General features: G+C 38.9%; 1 protein-coding gene across 3 annotated transcripts in view; it reads left to right on the top strand.

The window, feature by feature from the left end:
* Nucleotides 1-22,208, top strand: part of LOC116321512 (gamma-aminobutyric acid receptor subunit gamma-3-like) — a 158,017-nt gene that overhangs the window by 102,523 nt on the left and 33,286 nt on the right. For all 3 annotated transcript variants that reach the window (XR_005610488.1, XM_031741371.2, XM_039607527.1), the window contains exons 6-7: nucleotides 2,661-2,743; nucleotides 14,002-14,139. Coding sequence is in view for 2 of the 3 variants with exons in the window: in XM_031741371.2 (XP_031597231.1) it covers nucleotides 2,661-2,743; nucleotides 14,002-14,139 (221 nt within the window). In the remaining variant the exon portion in view is untranslated. The remainder of the gene's footprint in view (nucleotides 1-2,660; nucleotides 2,744-14,001; nucleotides 14,140-22,208) is intronic.

The raw sequence follows: 22,208 nt of genomic DNA, 5'->3' as shown, positions 1-22,208 counted from the left end.
CCTAATGGCAAGGAACCGCCTTGAGTGTTTGTTTTCAGACATTTTGTGGTGCAGATGCACAGCTGCCGCTATTTCAGGACAGTTCAGGTCCTGTCATGGAGGCAAATAAATTCAATAAACAGCATTTCCCAAAATGACTAGGGTGTGAGACTCTGGCATTTCATTCCTTTGTCTTGACTGGCAAATTTCAGTTAGTTCCCTGGGTATGCTGTGATGCCTGCTTGTGCAAATACTCAGAAGGGAGCCACTTTTCAGACAGCCCGCTTCCATTTTTAAATTATGGGAGGAATAATTGTAGCAGGATGATTTTGGATGTTGTAGAGGTTAATAACAGTGTGATCATGAACTTCTAAATTGAGCCATAAATATGCCTGTTATCAACAGGGGTTCAGTGGTTCAAGATTAAAATGCACTGCTGTGAAACACCAAGTTTATAGCTGCACTAATCAATATTTTAATATCAACAAAAGACTTAATGATTATCTCTAATGTGAAAGGGGTCACTTGTGGTGACACACCCACAGGAATTAGCAGCTGATGTGGCTGTTCCCATCAGCTCTACAAAGTATTTCAGTAGCAGTTAAAGGGGAGTTCAAAAAAAATCATTTTGTAATCTGATACTAGATCTTAAAACAGAAAATTTTAGTTCAGTTCCCTCTTCCACTGAAGACAGGTTTCTTCTGATTGGCTGCATCTCCAAAACAGGTTTGAAAAGCAGGTGGGTGGGGCTTATGGTAAATTGGACGGTTTTAATGTAGGGCTTTTCTATTTTTCTTGAGCACTCGTAGCGCTTTATACAACATGCCTCATTCATACAAGCACTGTCCACCTTAAGTGAGGTCTGCAGTACTAAAGGTGTTGTTCTGGGTTCTTTTTTACCCAGATCATATCAGCACTCCTGGAGTTAGTTTGGTAGTCCAGCCACTGCTGGGAAGGTTCACCACTGTTCCAAGTTTGTTTTGTTTTTTTCCATTTGTGGACAATGGCTCTCACAGCGGTTCAATATAGGCCCTGGTTACAAATGGATTTATAACCCATTCCACGCTGACAGATGCCAATGACTTTAGTTCTCAGCAGTTTCTTTAGATCTTTTAGCCTATTTCACTTTGTCAGACAGGTTTTGTCGAAGTTACCTCTTGATTAAACAAGTCTAGCAGTTATCAGGCCTGGGTGTGGTAGTGATATTGAACTCGTATAGCTGTCCCTTTTTAAGCTGTTTTTTTATTTTCTCTTTTGCTAAACCAGACAGTTTATAGGCAAGTGAAAAAAGTTTGTGACTACAGATTAGCACCAAACAAGCTAAAGAAATAGCAGGAAATTAGATATTTATGTCTGGGGTTATGCTAAGTTCACCTTACAGTTTTAAATCTGAGTATTGTTACAGTAACCTCTCGATGTTCAAGTTACTCACAAGACAGCTAGCAGCTACGTGGTGTAAGCAGTCATTTAGCTACACAAGATAATGTTGTTCAGTGTGCTAAAGAAAAAAAATGAGAGCAGCAGCTTTAATAATCATTTAGTTTCTCCGAACGGCAAGTAGGATATTTCTAAATCAAAAAGGCAGCAAACAAAATGTGCTTGTTTTGCTCATATCTAAAAAGCTAACTTACCCACAGCTGTGTATTAATGCTAGCAAGCGAGGAAATTTCAAACGACTGCTGCATGTTGGCACCTAGAAAGACTGATTCTTCTCACAAATAAGGAAAAGTAATCCTCTTAACAAAGTCTTCTTCAAAAAAAAACACACTTGGCCTAAAAGTTTTTGCTTTTAAGAGCTCATTTTATTTTTTCTAGCATTTCTTTCTGTGATGAATTTGAAAAGTCTTGCTTCGTTAGCAGGCTATTAGGTGTCAAAGAGACGTATATTTAGGCCATATTCACCTTGACTGACACATCTCTCTCATCTCCGCCGGATTCGTTGCTGCTTGTTCTTTTTCACCTCAGCTCCACTCTCACAATTTGGCTTTTCTGACTCCCGACAAGGATGGAAGCAAAAATGCAAATTGGAACTGTACATCATCTGCACTTTGTTCACCTCGGAACAAGACGAGCGAGGCAGCCCCCTTCTTGCTTTGACAAAGGCTCCTCTTTTGTGCTCCAAGTCAGGCGTTTAATGAGGAATTGTAGCAGCGACAAAGACACAACAACACAAGTCAAAGAAAAAGCCCATTTTCATGACGGTGTCATTTCTACAGCCCTTATCGTATCCAGTGCAAATTATTTTTAGGATGATTTATTAAAGTGACACGTAGAGCATATAACTTGAATTGGATTTAAGTTTTTACCTTACTTGTATGATGAATCCCATGTGTCTTTTTAATCACTGCTGCTTTTCCTTAAGAGCGGGTGTAGTGACTTGTCCAACTCCTGTTTTTAGAAGCTGACATGCCTTGAGGTCCTGACATGACTGAAAAACCAGAACTGATACTGATGTTGAAACATTTGTGCCATTTTCAGGGATTTTACACATCAACCAAGCAACCAATTGTGAACCTGTAGAATCTGGGTGGAAGCCAGTGCTCTTATACTGTAGTGCATAATGTGATATAAGCAGTGATGAATCCAGTGCACTCAGACCATGTGCTTCATGGGCCGAGTTTACTGCCTTGAATATCTTTGTCTAAGTGCTTCTGTCCCTCTGCACTTGTCTTACTCTTCAGGATGACCATCAACGCAGAGTGCCAGCTGCAGCTCCATAATTTCCCAATGGATGAACACTCCTGTCCTCTCATCTTCTCTAGCTGTGAGTATTGGGATTAGCATGCACACAGACACGGAAAACACACATAAATATGCAGATACTCGTGCCTATACACCTCTAAGGCAAGACTTTTAAAGGAGGTGGGAAATGTCCTGGAGAAAAAATGGAAACCAAATAGAAAGTAAATTAAAGGCTAAGAGAAAAAGTGCTATCAGTCAATCAAACTTTATTTGTATAGCATCTTTGGTGTAGGCTAGAGCAGTTCAAAGTGCCTTACAGATGACTGAAAGTATGAAAACAGTAAAGAAACATATTAAGGATTTATGTAGGTATTAAAATCACTGGAGCACTTGAGCATCATTCAGTGATGAGTGTCAGGGCTGGGTCTTTTTTTCCCTTCCCAAACTATGAATTTGAGTTCATATAACCAATTAATTTTTTGGTAATCCCACACACACAATAACTAAGAAGTGAAAAAAGAGAAAGCAGCTTTTTGGATATTACAATTTGCATATTAATCATCAAGGAACTGACCTAACACCCCATTGTTCATTCAGTGGTGCTAGTTTCAGTCATTGTGCAGATGTACTGTTTATAAGGTTGAGGAAACCTGTAGTTAGCTGAGACCAAAGAAGTCTCTTGGATGAGTGAAACGTTTGTCCCACTGAAAACGTTAAGTCCAGATGAAAAAAATAAACTTTTTGGGAGAAAGCAACTACTTTCAGCTAACCCCTTATTCATGAGTGTCACCGCATATGGCTTCTTTACATTATTCAATCCAGAATCTAATTTAAAATCATTACCCTCACATACAAGGTCTTAAGTAACGAGGCCCCACTTTATCATAAAGAGGTTTCCTTATGTTACAAAGGAGTTTTTCCTTCCCACTGTTGCTAAGTGTTTGCTCATAAGGCAGGAGTCTCCAACTCCAGGCCTCAAGGGCTGGTGACCTGCAAGTTTTCGATATCACCCTTGGTCAACACACCTGAATCAAATGATTAGTTCATCACCAGGCCTCTGGAGAACTTCAAGGCATGTTGAGGAGGTCATTTAACCATTTAAATCAGCTGCGTTGGATCAAGGACACATCTAAAACCTGCAGGACACCGGCCCTTGAGGCCTGGAGTTGGACACCCCTCTCATAAGGGATTGTTGGAGTTTTTTCTGTATTATTGTAGCGCCTTTACCCTGCAATATAAAGGGCCTTGAGGCGACTCTATAAATAAAACTGAATTGATTCACAGTGGGTAGTTCCATGTGTTTGATTTGGCAGATCCCCTTACACAACCCTAAAGGGATTTGTCTCTTTCCGGGATCAAACCAGGGATTTTTTTCTTGTTAGGTGAATGTGTAAACCACCACACTATGAAACCACGTACAACATGGTTTGAATGTGCAAAAAGTTTCCAAAGTGAAATCATGCTGAAACTCACCTGAGTTACTGAAGTCCAGGAGTTTTAAAATACATAAATGGATTTAGAAGTCCTACATCCACACTTAAGCAAGTTACTTCAGCAAATGGATGGGTACACCTAAAGTGTCTTTCTACTCAATTTTGAGCACTCAAAAAGCTCAAAGAGCGTCTCATTCACCCAGTCACACACATGCAGTGCTTTTATCTAAGCACTTTTATATCTAACTTTCACACTCCAATGTAATCCGATGTATCGGCAATTCAGTTTTAAGTATCTTGTCCAAGGATACTTTCACACAAGGACAAGAAGCACTGGGGGTCACTCCACCAACCTTCCAACTGGTAGATGGCCTGCACTACCACCTGAGCCACAGCCGCCCCCATCAAACAAAAGGTGTCAGGTTGTTAGACTAAATCTTATCTGGAATCAAGTAACCAAAAGAACAGCAGAGTAGATCATGAGTGTCTGTATGTTGATTCAACAGGGATAATATTAAATTTAAAAAGTTGACACCTAAGAACTTCATGCATTATTTTTATCTCAACTAGCTTTTTTTCCCTTAATAAATTAAATTGTTATTAAAAAACTGCATTTTGTATTTATTCTCCCCCAGTGTGTGAATGTGAGTGAATGTGAGAGTGAATGAATAGCAGAATTGTAAAGCGCTTTGAGGGTCTTGAAAAGCGCTATATAAATGCAATCCATTATTATTATTATTGTTATTATCTCCACCATAAATTAATGCAGGAAAAGTACAAAGTGGATGATAGAATGTAAAATGTTAAAGTCCTGACCCTCAAAATGTCCTTGTGTCTAAACTCAACCAAGTAGTTTTAAAGAACTAAGCTTAAGCAGCAAGTGAAAGTAGAAGAAAAATGAGAAAATTCTTAGAAAGTGTCAAATTGTTAAAAAGTGACAAAATACAGTGGTGTCCACAAGATGCAAAGAGGATATCCTGCCTGGGAAACTGTTATCTCTCAGTAGTTGATATTACTGCATCTGGTGTGTCAGAGCGACGTTGCCAAAGAACACCTTGTGTGTAATGTGGAGACAAAAGACGCATCTGGCAAAAACCCCAGCATTTTATTACCCATCATGATGAGAACTTGTTGGCCAGCCAGCTCAAATCTTGATGTGGTCCAGTATTTGAAAGTGAGCTGCTGGCACAAACACCATGGAGCTTTCACCGTCTCTGAAATGTGGCTCATAAAAAGTGGTGCCGTGAGCTCGGATTAAAACCACATTAAAGTCACTTCAGACTGATGCAGCTGAATGAGGTTGTTGGTCACTAAAAGCATAACCCCATACTGCCCAGGTTTGGTGTCATTACTGTTCCCCATGTCCTCCAATCACACGACATTGACTCAACACAGTCTGCCTTACACTTGAGAGGTGGTGTGGAAGGCAACAGGAGCAGGTGATTATTTCCCAGAAAGAAAAAAAGGGTGTCCCAGTTTTACAGGGAGTCACCAATCAGGGGGAATAGGAAGGTACACATATAGAGAGAAATATTTAATAAGCCACATGATAAATAACACATTGCTGCCAATGGAACACAGTGTTAAATGGGTATTTACTACATAGTAAAGGGGCTATTCTGCTCCTTTCCAGCAGCACGTTAATTATTAGCTCAAAATGATCCACATTTATCTTATAATGAGCCTTGGTGAGCCATTCATTTCATCCTCCCATCTGAAACCTGTTGTTTATGTCAGTTCCTCTTTCTTTTAAGCCATCATTCTTCTGATTGGCTGCTTCTCCCAAGCAGAATACATGATATTGCCAAATGTTTTTGCTTGTCTGCCTTGACACGGATATGAACTTAATTGACATCCCACTTTTAATCCATAGGGTTGAATATGATGTCGACCCACCCTTTGCAGCTATAACAGCTTCAACTCTTCTGGGAAGGGTTTCCACAAGGTTTAGGAGTGTGTGCATAATCATTTTTTAACATTCTTCCAGACACTGATGTTGGATGAGAAGCCCTGGCTCACAGTCTCCACCTTAATTCTTCCCAAAGCTGTTTTGTCAGGTTGAGCTGCATGGCTGTCAAGTTTTCAGCTGCTCCGCCATGGAAACAAAGGGAAGTTCTCTACGAGCTGTTCTTGAGCTAGTGAAGGCCACATGAAGTTTGGAGGTCTGTACCCACTGACTCTGCAGAAAGTTGGTGACCTCTGGGCACTATGTGGCCCAGCATCTCCTGACCCCACTCTGTGATTTTACGTGGCCTACCACTCTGTGTCTCAGTTGCTTCCACATTGTTAGAATACAAATAACAGTTGTTTACTGAATATTTAGTAGCAAGGAAATTACAATACTGGATTTGTTGGATAAATGGCATCCTATCACAGTACCACGCTGGAAAACACTGAGTGCCTGAGAGTGACTCATTCTTTAACAGATGTTTGTAGAAGTAGTTTGCATGCCTAGGTGCTTTATTTTATACCCCTGTGCAAGTGACTGGAACACCTGAGTTCACTGATTTGGACAATGAGTGAATACTTTTTACAGTGTAGCGGATGTTTTCATGAGATGATCATATTAGGGATATCGGTTTTCAGTGGTATCATATAAGGGAAAGAAATGTCTGAAATGGATTATTGAGCTCAGGCTTGTACAAATCATATGCTCAAGGTTGCTTTTCAGGGTTTCAAAGCATTTTACAATGTCATGAAAAACATTATCATTGTTGGCAGCTTTGGCCACAGGGCACTGGACCTGCTGTACGCCATTTAAAATCTGGAAAAATACAGCTGACCATCAGGAACCAGAAAAAAGAAAAGAAAATGTGATAGTAGTATCCAGTGGTCCACAGTTGTGACATGTAAAACCAATTTTTATTTGTGTTTCTCTCACAATACCCCTCACAGACAAAAGCACCTCATGTCCCCACCACCCTGCCCACCCGCCAGGCTGAAAAGCACTAAACACCTGAAAATGCAAATGCAAGGGAGGGGGTGCAGATTTTCTGGCACAATATCTCCATGCAGTCCCTTAGTAAACAAGGACAAACCCAGTTTTATTGTTTAGTGGCTGAAAAAGGGGAGCTGCTAATCCTCAGCAAATATCCTCTGTTTTAATTCAGTGGTGTGTTTGCAGTGAAGCTGCTCTGCTGCTCGAGTTAGAGTCTTCCAGGGTTGCATTATTTAATTATATAATGAAAAAAAAGTATTTTTTTAATTATATAAAATTTGAACCATGTTTAAAATCCCAGAATATTACCACAAGCTATATGCATATATATATAACGTACCAGTTAGTAATTGGATGAAATGGCTGGAATGATGATGGTGTAGCAGTATAAGTACAGCTGTTGACTTTAGTGGATCAATGGGGCAGTGAAACACAGCTCCTGGACTAGGCAGTACAAAATCAAAAACTACACTTTGGAAGCAGTCGAGATGTGCAGGAGACCTTGAAGTGGATATTGACCAGAGCTCTACGTATTCCATATGGACAAAGTTATTGGCCCATTACAAAGTGGAAGCATTGTATTACTGCAAAGCAAACCGCAAAGACGCAGCCATGAAAGTAACGTAAAAGTTGCCAACACTCTGCTGACTCAGTAACTGCAGAGTTCCAAACCTCCTGTGGCATTAACATCAGCTCAAAAACGTCATAGTTATGTAATTTTCTGGCACAATATCTCTATGCAGTCCATGCAGGTGTTTGTTATTTTGTTTTAATCAGTACAGTACATCCCACATATCCCAAGACATAGAAATGGTAAAATGAATCGCAAAAGTCATTATATTGGAAGGAAACCTTTGAAATAAGATTTAGAATTAATTAGTTAAAAATACTGTTTTTTCTTTCCAATCATTTTTTTTTATCACAATCGAGCGAAGGAACACTTTTTCCAGAATGTTTGACTGTTCCTTTACATAGTCAGAAACTCCCCAAATATCATAAAAGAAAATCAAGTCAATAAAAGCAATGCAAGAAGCTTTTTTGCTGCCATGAAATTAGTCTCCCCTGCATCTCATTACCAAGCCCATCACCTAAAAGATAAAAATCACATTCGATTATGTTTGACAGGTCATTCTGTTGGCCCAGAAATCTTTCTCTGATTTATTTTACATAATAATCATTACCCAGTGCAGCTACAGATGGCAGTATTTGTCAGCGCCCATTATTAAACCTCCACCCAGCATTGAGTTCAGATAATCCAACGGCCATTTTCAAACATATATAGAATTTGTTCACTGTGTGATGAGTCAGTACTGCAGTTACTGAAAGAGCTATTGACCGTAAATTGGCTTCCATTATTTCTCTTCTCTTAGTGAAAGGTTTTGCAGTAAATAAACCTTTTTTCCATGGTCCATGTGGTTGGACATTTATCCTCCATCAAAGAGAAAATTAATGACATCTGTCAGCAACATCAGGCAAACCCATCTGAGTTGAATTTCAGGAAATTTGGTGAACAGGTAAACCTCGACTAAAGGAAGAACTTGATTGACGACTTTCTTAAAAACTGCAAAACAGGACATTTTCCATTGCTGCTACAGGCAGAAAATTGCACCAAGGCTAAGCAGCTAGTACCTTCAATGGCACTGATTTAAAGCCTTTAAATTCATTCAATTTAGTTTTGTTTACACTACCAGTCAAAAGTTTGGCCACGCTTTCTCATGTATTTGGTTATCTTTATTTTCACGACTATTTACATTGTAGATTCTCACTGAACTCATCAAAACTATGATGACACATATGGAACTATGTAGTACATAAAAAAACGTGAAATAACTCAAAATATGTTTTATGTTTTAGATTCTTCAAAATAGCCGCCCTTTGCTTTGATTACTGCTTTGCACTCTTGGCATTCTCTGGATGAGCTTCTTGAGGTCGTCACCTGAAGTGGTTTTCCAACAGTCTTGAAGGAGTTCCCAGAGATGCGGAGAACTTGTTGGCCCTTTTGCCTTCACTCTGTGGTCCATCTCATCCCAAACCATCTTTATTAGGTTTAGGTCAGGTGACTGTGGAGGCCAGGCCACAAGGGTCACCCAAACAAATGAAACATTGGCTTAAAGGGAGGGGGAATAGAATAGTGTAAGATGAAGGTTATTTTGAACTATGAATCTAATATAAATCTCCAGTTAATTTCTTACAGTCTATCTGTGACTCACATCTAGAATAAAAATATGTGGCTGGGAATTAGCACGATAGGTTCCCTTTATGGAGCGATAGAAACTACATTTGTATCTGTCATAGAATGGATTTAAAGAAATTCTTATTTTATATTTATTTATTTATTTATTTGAATGTCCCTTATTCTGGAGACAGCATCCATCTCTGCACGTGTGTCTTTGATAACCTGTTTATCCATTTCGAGGCTCCAAAAAAGCCAATTTCCATCAGTCTTAACGGTGCAGTACAACTGAGCAGCAAGTGTTTCTCTCAGGTCGTCTTCTTCTGTTACGCATAGACGAGTTGCCAGCCTATAAGTGGCATATTCCACGGCAGATGGTCCACGATATGAAGCGCTGCTGTAGGGGAGCAGGAGGATAGACAGAGAGAGAGAGAGGGCCAGAGCCAGTCATTGCACACTAGAATGACATCTGAAAATGAAGCCACAATTGTCCCTCACTTTTCACCTCTGTCCAATCACGTGCAGCCTTCTAGTGTGCAGTAACATCCACCTACATCTCTGTGTTACCACTCAAGGCACGCAGCAGCTGATGTGTCATAATACTGTCAAAGTCTAATGTTCAAGGCTTTTAAAATGTTCTCTCTTCATCATGAAGCAAATTAGAAACCTCCCCATTACGGCTGCAATCAGTTTCATATATTGAGATGGAACATAATATTCTTGATGGATGCGTTCATGGCCTCACTAATTTCTCTTATTAATTCAGAGTATTTTTCGATAGCAGCTGTATTCCTGACAGGCATTATGCAAGCAATCCGACACCTTGAAAACATGTTTTGAATTAGTGGCTTCACCTTGTTTCAAAGATGCTTTTAAGCTGCTCTATCTTTCTTTGTTAGTCTAGTCTCTTTATGATAGTGATTTCTGTTAAATGGCGATCTCAGTATAAAAGGTAGCAAACGATAAAACTAACAAGCCATCATTACAGGCACTTTGCACTCATGCAGCTCTCCACATCAGAGCTGTGCTTCAGTCACTTTCTTTAAAAATACCTAGTGTGGTGCAACATATGAAGGATATTTACATTTCAAAAGCATGCATCATTAAATATGAGAAATGGAATATTTGTCACAAGATGCTGCTAGGTTTAAGTAACCTTACAAAGTCTGCACTGTAAATTAAAACAAGACCTCCTGTGAGAGGCCACATAGAGCAGTGCTTCAGTCTAAATGGTAATGCATTCTTATTGCTGTGTTATCGCTGTAACATTTGACAATCAGCACTTCAAAGAAATGATGGGGATTTAATTAGTTTGCAGGCATTTGTCATGAACCGATGTATGGCACAACTTTAATATAATTAAGAGGCCAGTCACTGAACTTACTACCATTCATTGCCATTGCCATTGACCCCCAACCGGTTGCGGCAGAGCCTGGTTCTGCCTGAGAGGTTCCTTCCTGTTAAAAGGGAGTTTTTCCTTCCCACTGTCACCAAGTACTTGCTCAGGGGTCATTGTTGGTTTTTCTCTCCATTATCGTGGGGTCTTTACCTTACAGTAATAAGAACATTGAGATGATTGTTATTGTGAATTGAGGAGAACATGACTGTCTGTAATAAGCTGTATGAAATCCAGTATTTTTGAAGGCATTTTGTTCAAAAACACAAATGTCAGTTGCATAGTGGAAGAGAAAAAAAAGTAAAGCTTCAAATCATTTTGATTCTGTGGACAATGATTGCATGCCTCACTTCTAAGAGAACCCTTTGATTCCATAAAATGTTGAACTTGCATTGGCATGGCAGAAGAGTTGTGAATTTCTCTTGGCTCGAGTATTTCATCCACTAATTGTTCAGATATTTTGGTAAAAGCCAAAAAGTGTCAAAAATCTGCCAGTGGTGTTACATATAAAGACAAGAAACTTTTCAAATTCAGAAGCATTTATCCTCTGGGTTCCAGTTTTTTTTTTTAGATATTTCAGTCCTGACAAGGGGTGTAGACCTCCACTGACCAACAAACTGATATTGCCATCCTTAAAGCTGTGCTGCTAGTGTGTAACAATCAAGAAACATCAGTGTATCTCAGTGCTGTTGAAACAGGCTAGTCATGCATTAAAAGATGCAATCAGCAGTCCTCACTCCATCATGTTCAAACAAAGAAAGCACAAGACTTCCATCATGGCTGCCACAGGGGTTTTTACAATACTTGAAACCCCCTCAAAGGTTCATGTTCAGTCGTGGCCGAGCATTCATGTCGCTCTGGTTTTGTGTTCTTGTTTTCATTTTGAAAAGCTCATCTAAAATGTCAAATCTTTGGGTGTCACTGTGAAGAACAAGGGACGCAATCCAGTGCTTAGAGTTTAAGCATATTCCCAAAGCAGCTGACGCTGGAAATGAACCTCTACTGACCTTCTGTACAATGTGCTTGCAGGCTCTGTCTTTTCTTTTCTGTCACTTTTTTAGTCAGCTAATCGTTACTAAGCACAGTAAACTCTTACTTTTGGACAGAATGTCCTTTCTTCTTAAAATCTCTGAGTCTATTTATATGTATATATGTGTATACGTGATTTGAACTTCTTAATCCTTTAAGTGGTTGTGGTTCAGGACCACGGGCTTGTTGAAAAAGAGGAATGATGTCTTCTATTAGCTTGCATTATATAAAAAAGCTAAAAGAAATCAAATTTAATTAAGTGGCTTTGTTTAGAGGGATGTGGCAGAAGAAGGCCTCTCTTGTCTTCTTTGTTTGGAGAGTTGGAAGAGAGAATATTAGAACCAAGGCCACAGACAGCTGTAATTTATAAGATTGTGAAAGAACATGTGGCTTCAGGGGGCTTTTAAAAGCATGAAGGCTCTTGTAGCTATGGAGATACACTGGCAACACAATGGTAATACTGTCTGCAGAAAAGATAACTGTATAAACATACCAAGAGAAATATGATGGCAATAATATTTGCCAACTACATCCCTCTTGCATCATGGTGATTGCTCCTCTTGGTTGTAGATGGCTATCCTCTAAATCAGACCATTTACATAATTAGTCTGGTTGCCAGTACAGGGCACGACAAGCCTTGCCACTTGCTCATTACTGCTGTCACTCATTTTTGTATGTAAAACTGGTTCAACTTGTCAATTGAGCTCAGCTTTTTTTCTTTTACTTACAAGGAGACACCAGTGTTGTTGATGTATTAGCTTTCAAGAAAATTCCCAATGTGCTTGCTAGTGGTTGTGTCTAATGTCTACCCCCGAGCAATGCCCTGCCTGTGAAACTGTGCCATTTTGAGGTTGAACATCTCCAGAATTAGTACAGAACATAGTTGCTCCAGCTTTAAAGCCTTTTGAGCAGGCCATTCTCCTTGTAAGCACTCCATGGAAAAATCACTTTTACATGTCACTGAAGTGGAACAATGGGCGTGTAACAGAAGTATATATGGGAAATACATATCTGACAACACACTACATTAAAAGAAAAATCCATTTTTATTAAGAAAAAGTCAGCCACTTCTATTATCTTTTTCTTTAAAAGTAGGTTAGAGGCTCTCTTTTTACCATTACCTTTTAACATGTACCAGGTCCCCAGTGGCCTGTCTAGAGTTTTGATAGAGAATAATAGTCAGTCAAAATCCAGTAAGATGTGTGGGTACATAAAGAATGGTGTCTGGGTCTGGATCCAGACTGCTGGCCACCTATTGGTGAGGACATAGAACAGAATTTAAAATGGTCTCTAACAAAATAATGCCACACTTCTTAATTATTTTAAGCAACTCACAATATGAAAACTTTTTCCTTGGACAAGGTGTTTCCTCAGATTATAAAATGTATTGACTTGGACAGTTTGCATTTTGGAAAGAAAACCTGCAAAGAACACTATCTGAGAGGCAGACTCACTTTAGCATTCTCTTGAACGACTGGTGTCCCCACGAACACAAAACCTCCACATCAGCGCTGGTATAAGCAGTAGAATTTAAACAGGAAATAAAAAACCTTCTTTTTAAAGTTTTCTTCATAAAGTCACATCTTTTGTCTCAATAGCATCAACAGTTTGAAAAAAATAATAATAACCAAACTCTGAACCTCTAAACCTCTGAGCGACTGTATGGATGTATCATTGAAATTATTGTAGAAACGCAGTCATACTGCCAACGTCACGATAGGTGCGCGAACAGCCGTAACTAAACAAAAGCCGCAACAGTTGTAAGTTTCCTAATTTAACCTAATTTTCTTTTCTTGTAACATAACAGCACTGCTCTTTAGGCAACAGCAGCTTAACCCAAATGTGCTCCAATACCAAAGTTTGGCAGCAACTTATTTAATTTGAATTAATTTCTCGGTATTATAATAACAATGAACAACAATTTGTTTGGTACACTAAAAAATACAGAGTTTGTGACTCAAAGCATGTGCTAACCTCATCATCTGCTAGGTTGCCTGTGACCCATCTAGAGTTAGGCTTGGGCTAGGTTCATTTCTACCCGTAATATGTAATTTTTACCTATTTGGTATTCCCAAATGACCATCCTATAATGAGACTCAACTTTAAGAGGTTAAGATGAACACTACAGTAAATAATGCAATGAGTATTTGTTCACCATGGTTGTACATAATAGATTTCAAGGAAACGAGTAGTTCAGTTGGTCTGCAGTCCAGCAAAAACTTGCTGTATATAACATATATAATTCAGGCATACAATAAAAACTGCATTGTTGCAACAATCCTTTCTGTATTCTTTATTTAAACTTTTATTTCTACCTTTCTCTCCCTTTCATATTCTTTCATTTACACCAAATTCTCCTTGTGGTTTCCAGACGGCTACCCACGAGATGAGATTGTGTACAAATGGAAGCGAAACTCAGTGGAGACATCTGATCAGAAATACTGGAGGCTTTACCAGTTTGACTTCATGGGGCTCAGAAACACTACGGATGTCCTCACGACTACGGCTGGTAAGTAAAGTGCTGAGAAAAGTTCAAGGAAAGGTTGAGAACTCTTCACTTCAGTGAGAGAGAACGTGCTGAACTATAGCGTTTCATACATTTTTGACAAATAATGGTAAGAAACTAAAGGAAATAGGCAATAGTGGAGGTCACAGGGCAACTGGAGTTGGCAGGGGTTCACAGTCAAGCTGAAGAACTGTTCAGCCTCTCGTGCTGCTTCACTACCTTGGCGCCTCAAGCTTCGCACACGTTAAGATTAGCACCGTGCCCATAAATGTAATCATATAACTACAAGCTCAAAGCTCATAAGTATTCCCCTCGGGTGTAAGGGCAAATAGGTTTTTCCACTGACATTAATCACCAAGATTAAACATTAAAAAGGAAGTTTAATTATTCACTTCTTTCCTTCTCCCTTCCCATGCTGTTAGACCTTGTATACTTTGACAATTTAATGTAAGTTTAGGAAGGAGAAAAGTACTGTTGCCTCAACAGGTTCCTATAATTACATACACCTCTGGGAAGGCGTAGACGAGCTCTTAATGTATATTCATTCTTCCACATGACCCTTGGAGATAAAAACTGATTCTGATGGCTTAAAAATGAGGCATAATGACCGAGGTATCTATCTCGAAGAACACTTCACACCAATTGTTAACCCCTTTTAACCTTGTTTATGAGTTCCATGTTCCCCATGGTTTCAGCCATGCGCTCTTTTGTGTTCGGAGAGACGAGCTCAGATCTGCATAATGTGACCTGATTCAGCTTTCTAAGAGCTGAACCTTCATTCATTAATATTCGAGGAAGTAGAGTATGATTAGGAGAGCGATAACAGGGAGTGGCATCAAATTATGGTGGTAATTAGTTGTACTGCTTCATTTTTGTTTTACAAAATGTAGAAGTGTTGTTGTGTTTTTGTAGTCATTTTCTTTCCAGTGCTTAAATACAGCGTATAAACTGTATAAAAAGTAAGGAAGTGTATTTTTGGTCGGTTATTTCTTTGTTGGAACAATGCTTCTTGGCAATAAATCTTATATAGTTTGATAAGCATATTTATTTCTCATTAAATGGTGCCACATTTGTAAGCAAAATACAATGCAGAGTTGAGTATGTGGGTTGTGGCCTTGAAAAACCAACCAAATCGTCTCTGTCAGTGCCAAACAGCTTATTGTGCTACTGATTCTTGTTTTGAACTTCAGGTGCTGACAATGAGATGCCCGCAATCAGGTGTGTACCTACAATTAGCGGCATCTGTGAGCATGGACCTTGCTATAGTGTTCAATTGGTGTCTGCTCTAAACATACTACCGTTGACTGATTTGGATAGTTTGAATTGTTTCTTCAGACTTTAATCATCCAATCCAGTAAATCACACCAAACAGCAGTCAATGCCAGAATAAACTGTTTGGCATTGGCAGAGAAAATTTCAAGGGTTTAATGTTGCACCACTTAAGGGGAAATAAACAAGCTTTCCAACAGCATAAGATTTATTACCAAGAAGCATTGTTACAACAAAGAAATATTCGACCTAACAGAAATTCCTTTATTGTTTGTTCTAGTTTAGTTTATTTGTTTCTGATCTGTTTTTATGCTTTTTAGTTGTGAGGGCTGATGTACAGTTAAAAAAAATGAAATTTTGCTATATTATGTTCTGAAAGTGCAACCAAAGCTTTGCCTCGGAAAAGAACAAAGGTGAGAGTTCATCAAGTACAATGATATTTAAAAAAAATAAATGAAGCCAACTGGGAAGCTGATTTCATAATCAAGTCAGTCCCCAAAGACTTTTAAATATAGAGGCCCAACTTTTGACTTCTATGTATAGTTTCCCCCTTTATAACATCTGTATGGTAGTTAATTTTCTTTTAGGTCATTTTTGCTTTGACTGCTCTGATATAGGTTATTATAGCTTCAGGGTCTGTTAGATCCGTCACTAACTGGAGTAATTAAACATAACCTCAGTAATTTCCAGCCATGCAAGAAGTTTGTGATTCAGTTTTGGTTTGTGAATTCCTAGTGGGGTTTTTTTTTTCAGATTGTTACTTATCAGTAATTAGTAGATATGTGTGTCTGTGCATTGTACCCATACAATTTGTGGATGTTTACACCTTTTGGAAAAGACTTGCTATTGTGACCTTTTCTACACTACTGCTCCATTGGCATACACGGATGGGATACATGCTTTAACAAACCTGGTTCCAAAACAGTTGGCATGTTGCTGCCATCAAATTTAAAATGAGCTAATTTTTTTTTCTTAAAATGATAGTTCAAACAGTTAAATAATTATTTTTTCTTTATATAGCACCAAATCATAACAACAGTCAGCTCTATTAATACAATGAAAACCCCAGCAATCAAACGACCTCCTGTGAGAAAGCACTCTACAACTGTGGGGAGGAAATACTCCCTTTTAACAAGAAGAAATCTGAACCAGGCTTGGGGAGGGGACAACCACACTCCTGCACAAAAGACTAATAATGACTAATGATTAAATATAAAGTGGCGCAAAGAAACACAAACATCATGGAAAACCTCACCAGCAGCCTAGGCCTGCTGCAGCATAACTAAGGGAGGATTCGGGGTCACCTGGTCCAACCTTAACTATAAACTTTATCAAAAAGTTTTAAACCTAATCTTAAAAGCAGAGTGGGTGTCTGCCCCTGAGTATTTTTTAATTGAGACTGATTACATGTTTGTCAGACCTTGACAAACTTTTTTTTTTTACCATACTGGCCAAAACTCAAAGTATTAATTTACCTAGTTCAACACTTTCTTTGTTGAACGATATCACCCACTGGGAATACTGATGAAACCCCCTGTTTATATAGAAGAAAAAAAATATCGTTTCATCTTTGCGTTTCTGATCACAATACAAAATAAAAAATCAAAGTGACTGATGAACACTCTCATTCCAACAGTGATGGCCTTATAAATTATACGTTTTCCTGGACTCCTGCTGTATCGTCAAAACACATCCAAGCTAATTTTCTGCTGAGCTGCTCAAAAGCAATGGCAAACCTACACATCTACCTCATGCTGTTCAAGAAAATTAGCCATTTTCTCATTTATTACCTCGTTTCTTTTTCCTGTTTCACTTTGCTGGAGCGCTGTCTCCACACACATGATGATTAGATCCCCAGCTAAAAATACCTATCATTAATTTACATCATGACAAACCTCGAAAGTGCTGCATTTCGCTTCTTCTTACCCTTGTTTCCCTCTCCCTCTGTCTCCTTCTTTGTGCTTTACCCTTCATCCCTCATAAACACATGGGTATGGGGCTGTTTTAATGAGGACGGAGTGAACAGATCCCTGGCCACAGCGCCACTGGGGACACCCCGCTGCAAATCCACCATTGTTATCAATTCAGCAGTGTCCTCTTCAAAAGGCCCCGATGTGGAATCCCAAACACTTCAGCTTTTTATTTAACCATCCCATTTCAAATTCTCCAAAAGCGTTTATGATGCCCTTTTGTGCAGAAAAATTTCAAAGATCTTTTTACAAAGACTTCTTCTTCTGTGGAGAGAAAGGTGGAAATCCCAAGCCCTCACTCCCCTCCTCACGATTCGCATTTTCCATATGATGTTCCTTCTCATAGTCATTCAGTATTGGCCATTAACCCAGACATGACCACTACCAGCAGGCAAACAGACATTACAAAATTTAATTGTGCGGTCTCTGATCCTTTCCCTTCCCTTGAACAGTGATTGCCCACTCGTAGCTTAACAATCATAGCTATGCACAGCAGATGAGTCGATTTAGTTGAAGCAGAAGCAGTGACGTTTATTAAAGCAATAACACAAGAGCAAAACTGTAACAAATGGATTAAAGCTTAACACTTCAATTTAAGGTGCTGTTGTTAACAGGTTTATATTAGTCTGTGGGCTTACAGGTTATGCTGAAAATAGTATTTTCATGACTGACACATTCACTTTTTAGGATTTTTCTACTGTGTGAAAGCTGGACCTGGATCGTATCAACTTAACAGCTCTGCTCCGCTCGTAAGTGGATTTGGGAAGGTTTACACTCTACCAAACGCAGCCTAGGAAGCTTTTCTCCAAGCACATCAATCTGCTGTGTTACATTTTCTATTATCTTTATAGTTACTTAGTACCTCTACAAACCTATGATGTCCACCTTTTATGTGCGGTCTATAGTTTTGATAAGATAACCTTTATTAGTCCCACTTGTGGGAAATTTGTTGTAAAAAAATTGCTAAAACTTTAGTTACAAAAAATTACGAGAAAATAAAGAGGAGATAAGAAAGAAGCTCAGAATGAGCGGAGCTGCTGTAACAGGCTGCCACACACAGGGGGCGCCGGAACATTTGACTTATCTTTTAGATTTATCTTTTGCAGGTTTCTTGAGCTAAATAAAGCCTTTTTAAAATAATGTTTAGAGCTAACGTTAGCTCACTTAGTTTGATAGCTAAAGTTACTAATATCTGTGAATAAAAATGATGGTTTCTACCATTAAAACCCATGTGGTTTCATTTTAGCTCTTCTTCTAAATCAGACAATCAGACAATTTACTGCACACATGTTAAAATTAAAAATTATAGTTCAGTCTTGGAACTTTTCAGAGAACATTTTCAATATCGTTATGCAGCCTGAGGATCAGAGAGCCTATAGGTCAGGATAAACCTGGCTAGGGAAACCTTCAGTTCACTCATTAAGACCTGCTCAAGGTCCCTTAATCCCCCCCAAAACAATACTGCTGAGAGGTCAGAGAAGCTTATTTCTGGGTTTGAGTGAGTTAGTGATTTAGCTATGGACTTATCTCCAGGCAGTTAAAAACCAGACCAGGCCACTCATCACTAGCCAAGCGATGCTACTGACTAACCAAAACCATACAAATCACTTGGCTCTTCAAATAAATAGAGTTGGTCTCTCATTTACCATCACTGGCACATCACTGGTGTTGACATATATGCAGGCATCTCCAAAAGTCCGTCCTCCGTCCTCCTGCAGGATAGCCAACAAATTAGAACATTTAGAGGTGTTTTCTTTACAAAATAAATAAATTACATCAGCAGAATCTCATCGCAACAATTAGTTTGTTACCAATCCTTAGGCAGTGGTTCAGCTATCGAAAAATAACTTAAAGCATCCCAAATGTTGCTTAAACTAGCATTTTACATTGCAAACACCAGAAAATAGTTCATTGTGAACAAGTGGATAGCCCAATGAGTAGTTTCAAAGCAGCCCTTCAATAAATTATTAATAGTTTTTGCACTGTGATGGCATAGTTTACTCAAATTATATTTACAAAAGTGTAGAAAACTTTTAAAACTTAGGACAGGAAGACTCTGATACATGTTGAAAGCAGGCGCAAGCTGACTTGTGCTGAGCTCATTAATTAAACAGCTTTCCCATGAATTTTCCTTGCAGCTTCCCAAACGGAAAGTAGTATGGCATGCAGAGTCTGTAGACAACTGTAGGACAGCCCACTCAGGCTAATAATTATTCTGCAGAAGAGTATAAACAGAGGGGTTAATACCGTCGAAGCAAAATGTAAACACAGGGGTTGCTTGTTACGATACACATTTAGAGCCCAAAAGTCACCACGCTGCACCTGGTGGCCGTCCATCTGGGAAGGTACAACGCTCCAGCCTCCACATATTCTTCATATTATAGTATGCATTAATATTACATAAGGTAGATGGCATTATGGTCCTACGTTTGCAACAATAACTTGTGGAGTGCAAATACGGAGAACAATTCAAGCTACAATAAACTGTTTTATTTACTCCTGTTGTTCCACTTCTAATAGGCCTTTAATCTGCTTTAGTAGTACAACATATACTGCATCCCAGACATAAATGGGAACATTAAGTATAATGAAACAGTTTTATAAGGTAAAATGGAAGAAAAACCCAGTAGTTTTATGTTGGACTGACTGTGCTGTGATTAAGATTGTCGCTGCAGAGAAAATGAATCAGACTCCCTTTATTACACGATCTGATTGCAAGAATCCCTTTTTAATATGGCATTTTTATATTGACAGCCAGCGGGGCTTGGCAGAATCCAAAAACAGAGGTACAAGGAGTTATACTCATAAAAAACTAATTAGATACACTGCACATTTTGTCTCTATTATCCCAACTCTTGTCAATGTGAGCCTGAACAACTATCTGATGAGTTTCACTAAACTGCAAAAAGAAAAAAAAAATCTATAAATTGTGGTACAATTTCAGAATAATGTTCCTTAACATTAAATTATAAAGACCATGAATATTGCATCATCTATAAAACATAATATCATGAAAAGAATCTGGGATTGTGGAGAAATCTCTGTATGCAAGGGAAAAGGCCAAATGTCTTTTTTTTAAATTTTTTATCTGGACTAAAGAAGAGAAAACCATCCAGCTTGTCACCACCATCTCTGATTGTGGCAATGATCGAAATGTATTAGTGCTTATGGAATTGGCAGTTTGCACAACTGGAAAAGTGACATCAAGAGTCTGGGGGATGAACAGGCCTGCCTGTAGTCCAGAACATCTGGTGCAATACAACAAAGAAGACCCGGGACTGTTGAGAGTCCTGTATCAGACAAAAATGGGACAACATTCCTCTCCCAAAAGTCCAAAAGTCTGCTCTAACCTTCAACGTGTAACTCAAACTGCATTATCTATATTTATTGCTTCTGCAGTCTGCACCCATACAACCTCTTAGCTTTTTAGTTTTTTATTTGTTTTAAATGATTACAGTGGGGCATTCTTATCACAGCTATCAGGATTTATAGCTAATACCTAACAAAAAAATATCCTTGATTAGCCTCACTAATGAACCTTTACACTAGATTAAGCTTAATTTTTACAATGTTTCAGAACTGATTAACTGGCTTTCTACACTTTACAATCATGTTAAATGTTAAATGTAACATATCAGTGATCTGGATCACGAATGATCCATGCAGTCACAAAGTAAGCAGTAGTTGGCAGTTTTAATTAATAACTAGTTCTGACTGGAGAGGTCAATTAAAGATGGAAAGAAAGCAAACCTCTTTTAAAATCTCACTGAGATCTGAACAACTTTAATAACGTCTGGACTTCTTTGAGTTGCTTGAAGACGTTTCACCTCTCATCCGAGAAGCTTCTTCAGTTCTAAGGTCAAATGGCCGAGAGTCCCAGATTTAAACCCAGTGGGAGTATCCCCCCAAGGAGGGACAAAGGACCCCCTGGTGATCCTCTAATCACATGCGCCAAGGTGTGAAAGCGGGTGTGGGACCTAATCAGCCAGGGTTTCGGGTGAGCTCATTGTGAAACCTGGCCCCACCCTATCATGTGATTTCCTGAGGTCAGATGGCCCAGGATGTGAGTGGGCGTTAAGGCGTCTGGGGAGGGAACTCAAAAAGAGTTTTGTTTTGTTTTTGTTGAGACAGTTGTAGTCATCTAGTGGTCATAAAAAAAAAGACATGTTTAAGGAAAATGTGTCTGTCTTTTAGACTGTCTGTCTGTCTTGTTTTTATCCTATTAGACATTCATGTTAATTGGAGTTTGAAATGTTCGGGTGACTCCTCCTGGAAGTCATTTCACTGGTTATTTCGAAGTTCCTGACTAAAGGAATAGGCAGTGAGCCTATTTAGTGTCACTTATGTGACCACAGGGACTTAAAAACAGCATGTATAACAATAATAAAGAATTAAGTGATTTTACTCTAAAATACAGTTTCATTTGCACCTCAATCCACAGCTACTACAAAGTATAACACTTATTTTTGCTAGAATCCGGATGATGAATCAAGCCCGTGGCTAGAGGTATCAGTCAGTCTACTCCTCAAAATCACACACTGCTCGGCACAACCACCACACATAACTATACTAGAGATGGACCGATCCGATATTACGTATCGGTATCAGTCCGATACTGACGTAAATTACTGGATCGGATATCGGCGAGAAATAAAAAATGTAATCCGATCCATTAAATATCAAAAAAGCACCTCACAAAACTTGCGACACGGCGTAACTCGGCTCATAACCGTAGCATGTCGGAGCAGTGTGCATCACGTGATAGAGCGGCTGTGTGTATTTGTAGCCTCACTACCAAACCAGCATTTCATCTCCGAGGAAGTTATCCCAGAG

Source organism: Oreochromis aureus, linkage group 23, assembly GCF_013358895.1.
Source record: "Oreochromis aureus strain Israel breed Guangdong linkage group 23, ZZ_aureus, whole genome shotgun sequence".
In the NCBI taxonomy this organism is placed as follows: Eukaryota; Metazoa; Chordata; class Actinopteri; order Cichliformes; family Cichlidae; genus Oreochromis; species Oreochromis aureus.
Note: the sequence above shows the minus strand (reverse complement) of the source record. Positions and strands in the feature narration are given on the sequence as shown.